Below are 4,754 nucleotides of genomic sequence, written 5' to 3' on the forward strand. Positions count from 1 at the left end.
ATCAGAAAATCTTCGACCAAAATAGAGGATCAAGTCTCTCTATTTCATCGAATCTAGAAAAACCCAATGGTGCAGAGTCAGGTGTTGTCCCCCCTTCAAACGAAACCCTAAATCTTCCTCAAAATAGCAGTGATAGGTCTCCAACAGTTACAGGTATGTTTGTGACCTTACTAGCTTTGAAAAGAAGGTAATCTAGAGCATCTGCTGCTATGATACCATGTAGATTAGAGAGAAATGAAAGGAAAACAGAATGTGAGAGGTAGAAGATGAAAATCCGAGGAAGGCTAGGAGGCCTTATTCATCATGTAAGCCTCCACTTGTCAATATCTTTATTTATAAGCAAGTCCAACAACTACACCCACCATAGAAAACCAAACCAAAAAGGAAATTACAAAAAAGCAAACCTGGCTGGATTCTCGAATCAGAATAATTCAAGATCCTCCTACTTGCCCTATTCTAGCAATAAAATATCCATCGAACAATTATATATGATTCAAATTTGCTTAGGGTTAAGGACAAGGCCAACCACGAATAAGAACAAGGCCATTAGGGATAAGGACAAGGACAGGGTCAGGGTCAGGGCCAATTAGGGATAAGGACAAGGACAGGGCCATCAAGGACAAGGATAGGGACATGGCCAATTAGGGATATAGATGGGGCCATCAAGGACAGGCCACCCATCCCGATCCAACCCAATTAGGGACAATTAGAGCTGGAATGGGCTTGGCTTGGCCCATCAAGGCTCAGGATTAGAGACAAGAATCCTAGGCCCTGAATCAGGGTTAAGGCAAGAATGGGCTTAGCTAAGAACATTCAGGGCTGGGACTGAGATTGGAAAAGCCCAGCCCTGCCCTTAGCTAGCTAGTCTCCTAAGTTTTCGTATTCCACACCCCCCCCCCCCAACAAAAAGAAAAAAGGAACAAAGAAGAAGTTTCTGAAAGCCCCTTTCTAGTATAATTTGAGTGATCTGCTGGAGAATAGACACTGAAATCAGAACTTAGCTTTCATAATTTTCCCCAACGATGTTGCTACACTTTTGTCAGGATTGACTCAGCATTAAACCTTCCCCCCACGCCACCCCCGCCAAACCTTAAAAAAAGCCTCAGATAGATCATGCATTCCCCATTGGCTAAATCCAAATTCCTAACTGCCAAAGTTGTTGCCTCCTACCTAAATGGATCAACCAAGCTTCAACAATCTCGTGAGAAATGCCAGTCAAGATTCAAGAAGACCATATGAAACCTCACATGTCACCCCAAATCAAATTCTTCAACTTGGAATCAATTTTAAAGTAAGATTCCTTGTGGATATTGTTATTTTATTTGGAAATTTTAGTGGTCCTTAAGAGAACCCTTTTTTCAAGTTGCTTGTTAGTTGTTGAGCTGCTAGCTAAGTTGTTAAGTGATTCCCAATCCAAATTGGATTCCCTAATCAAAGTCCAAGTTGTTTGTTAGAGTTCAAGTCCAACTGTCTTTCCATCATTATAAAAAAGCTATATAAAGGCCCCACACGTTGTAAGAAATTTAGATTGAATTAATACAATTGAGCATTAAAGGAATTAGAGTTGTGGTTCCAAGAAGGATCCCCACGGCTGAGAGCGCTCAAGATTCTTCTTCTTCAATTTCTCCTTGTGACAGCCTTGTGAGAGATTCTACAGCTGCCTAAGAGTGTACAAGTCCACTGACTCAACAAGTAAGTGAAGACCCTGCCCTGTCCCTACTCCCACTCCCTTGTAAAACCCTGCACAACCATCCCACCCCTCTTTTCCTCTTGCGGCAGCAAGCCCCTAACCCTCCCTCTTGTCCCCCCCCCCCCCAAAAAAAAAAAAAAAAAAACCACCACCCTTTCCCAGCCCATCCCCCTCCCCTTTCTTTTCTTGATCTTGCAGCAGCTTAGGAAGAGAAGAAAAGAAAGAAAACAGAGAGCAGGAAAAGAAAGATCAAGAAAGAAGAGAAGATTCCAAGATTCATTCAAGAATTCAAGATTGACCCAATGGCAAGCTTCCCAACCCCCATCCTAGCTAGAGTGTTATCTGGATATCCCAAAACCATAAACTTCCCAAAAACCCATCCCATATTTGATTTTTTTTTTTTTAACCCAAATTTTCCCTAACTCTTTCTTTCTATACCCAAGATACAATTTTCTAAACTAAACCCAACCCATCTAAGGATCTTTATTAACCTAAATTTTCCCATTTTCTTCACCAAAACCATCCCATCTTAGATATAACTAAAACCCCAACCTTCCAAATTCCCTCCCATACACTATTCTTTTCTCAATTCCATTCCCCGTGGGTTACAAAATTTGAAAGAAACTTCCCGTGGATTGATTATCTGTTAGGTGGTTCATTTGAGAGGATCGTGAAGACTGATCCAAAACTTGGGTTACATCAACATATCATGGTCGGGTTTCACAGTGATGATCCAAATGTCATTCTCATATCATCCTCCTAATGTCTTAGAGCCTTTGCAAAGTATTTGCAGAAATGTACAGTAGAAACTGCATCTCTGTATCAGAGAAGCTTATGATTCCACAGAATTCTACAAATCAAGAAGACAAGCAGCAATAAGAATAGTAAATCATGAAAACTACTCCAGCTCAAGTATGGCAAATTAAGTTGTATATTCCCATTAGATATCGAATTGTTCCAATACTTCCAGTCCACAGATAAATGTTAAAGATTGGATGGCCATATTCAATGACAACTAGAGTACCACTGTCCTGATATGTATTGGCACACGAGTGAAAGGCCCCAAGAGGGGACACAGCCAAAGGAAGGATCTTTGAAGATTACCCAACCAGGACACATGACACCATATAGAAAGAGTATGCTCAAGGATCCTTTTCTGATCATATTCGAACTGTAAGGACTTCATTACCCTTTATGCAGTCACTCTCACATTCCAGTTTGAGCCTCAAGTTGTTTTTGATGATCCTGAGGAATTGGAAATTTCTAAATATGACATTAGGTATCTACAGAGTTCTCAAGAAGCCTCTCTCTTTAAATAATTTTTCCGTTGGTTTTGCTTTACATTAATTTTCAATGCAATCTCACGATTCATCCAAGAAAAAGAAACAGAATACGAAAAAAAGAAGGGGGAAAATAATGAACAAAAAAAAAAAAAAAAGTAGAACCATGTATGATGGATTATCAGTACAAGAAACATCCGAAAAATATAAGACCATGGAAATAATCAGTGCTGCATATGGAATTTAAAGGGAAAGACACTTGCCAAAGCTGATGATACCGCTTTACCTAGGGCAGCTACATTGTTCAACAATAAATTTTTATCTATCTAAAACAGAAAAAGTACCTAGACAAGCTCGATGTAGGCCATGGGTGCATTGTCTCCTCGCCTTGGTAGGGTCCTGATTATCCTCGTATACCCTCCATTCCTCTCGCCGTATCTATCTTGGACTTCCGCAAACAATGCGTGGACGATCTGCTTCTCGTAAATGAAACCCAAAGCCTGCCTCCTCTTATGAAGAGATCCTTCTTTCGCTAAAGTTATCATCTTATCGACATACTTGCGCACGGCACTCGCTCTTGCTCTAGTGGTTTTGATCCTACCATGTTTAAGAAGCTGAGTCGTGAGGCCCCGCAGCAATGCCCGACGCTGGTCTGGAGGCCTGTTGAGTTTGGGCACTCGCCTTCCGTGTCTCATGGCTAAGAATCGACCGCCATTGTCAATAATGGTGAGAGTATGGTCAGAGAGGTAATCTGCAGGAGAGAAAGGAAGAAAAAAATATTAGAGCTCCACCACAGGTTTTCCGGGCAGCGAAGCTAAGTCTTTAGAGGGAAAAATCAGAAGCCCCACGAATCAAGCATCTCTGGACAGTAGCGTAAAAGAAAACAAGACGAGTTTGCTCTACCTTGCCGCGAACCGAAAGAGAGGAGATGACTGTCCAGAGAGAGGCTCGTGAAAGAAGGAAGAGCCTTGATTTTCCGCTGAGAAAAGCGGAGGTGCACAGACGAAGGAAAGGAGGAGGCCGTATGCGGGAATCGGAGGGCAGGACATGGAGTAGAGGCAACGGACGGGAGAGCCGACCTCACAGATGCCATGCTCCACACCTGACCAAGACCAACGCGACAAGAACCGGCATTCGTCTGCATTGTCGCGGTGCAAGAGATCCACGCCATTTTGATGTGAATATGATCACTGCTATTTTCTTTTCCCTCTCTCGGTCTCTTCGACCGTTTCCCTTATCCGCTGCAGCAAATTCTGTTCGCTTTATCCCCTTTTCTGTTTTCTCCCCGATTCTTTACCGCAGGACCACAACCAGGAACGAAATTCACAAACCTTATCCGAAACGTTCTTTAAGAACGTACCAAACGTGCCCTAGTGATTTTCGGTTGTGGCCCAGCAGTTTACATGTACGCCCAATAAGTGAATAACCGGGAAGCGGCAGCAGCGCCGCGCGCCGACGGCCGAGAGCCACGCACAAGAAAAGGCAAGAAAAACGAAAAGAATAATAAAAAAACCGAAAGGGAGAGAGAACAAACCAGCCCGAGCCGGCCGGGGGGGGGGGAAGAGGGGAAGAGAGGGAGAGAGAGAAGCACGGAGACCCGGAAGGGAAGCGAGCCAAGAGGGAGACGGGAGCGGAAAGAAGGACGCCGGAGAGAGCCAGCGAGGCGGGCGGGGAGAGGCGGGAGGAGCGGGAGAGACGGAGGAACAAGGGCGGAAGGAGGCACCCACCGGAAGGGAGGCCAGGAGGGCGGAGAGGGGAGCAACGAGCGATGGGAACACCGAGAC

General features: G+C 44.0%; 1 protein-coding gene across 1 annotated transcript; it reads right to left on the reverse strand.

The window, feature by feature from the left end:
• Positions 1 to 3,094: 3,094 nt before the first annotated feature.
• On the reverse strand, positions 3,095 to 4,246 carry LOC149023188 (Ribosomal protein L17 family protein). The gene is made up of 2 exons (XM_089143744.1): positions 3,874 to 4,246; positions 3,095 to 3,721 (listed from the first exon to the last, which is right to left on the reverse strand). Exons 1-2 carry the CDS (start codon positions 4,139 to 4,141, stop codon positions 3,315 to 3,317), a joined length of 675 nt encoding a protein of 224 aa, XP_088999870.1. The 5' UTR covers positions 4,142 to 4,246; the 3' UTR covers positions 3,095 to 3,314.
• Positions 4,247 to 4,754: the final 508 nt, after the last annotated feature.

The sequence above is a fragment of the Hakea prostrata genome, chromosome 2 (genome assembly GCF_041222555.1).
Source record: "Hakea prostrata isolate BN-2017 chromosome 2, UWA_Hpros_2, whole genome shotgun sequence".
NCBI classification, from domain to species: Eukaryota; Viridiplantae; Streptophyta; class Magnoliopsida; order Proteales; family Proteaceae; genus Hakea; species Hakea prostrata.

Bases quoted from the DNA above. Each gene is read 5' to 3' on its own strand.
- LOC149023188 (XM_089143744.1), bottom strand. From the start codon at position 4,141: ATGGCGTGGATCTCTTGCACCGCGACAATGCAGACGAATGCCGGTTCT. The intron at 3,722-3,873 runs GTAGAGCAAACT...TCTCTCCTGCAG, and splicing joins CTCTTTCGGTTCGCGGCAAG to ATTACCTCTCTGACCATACT.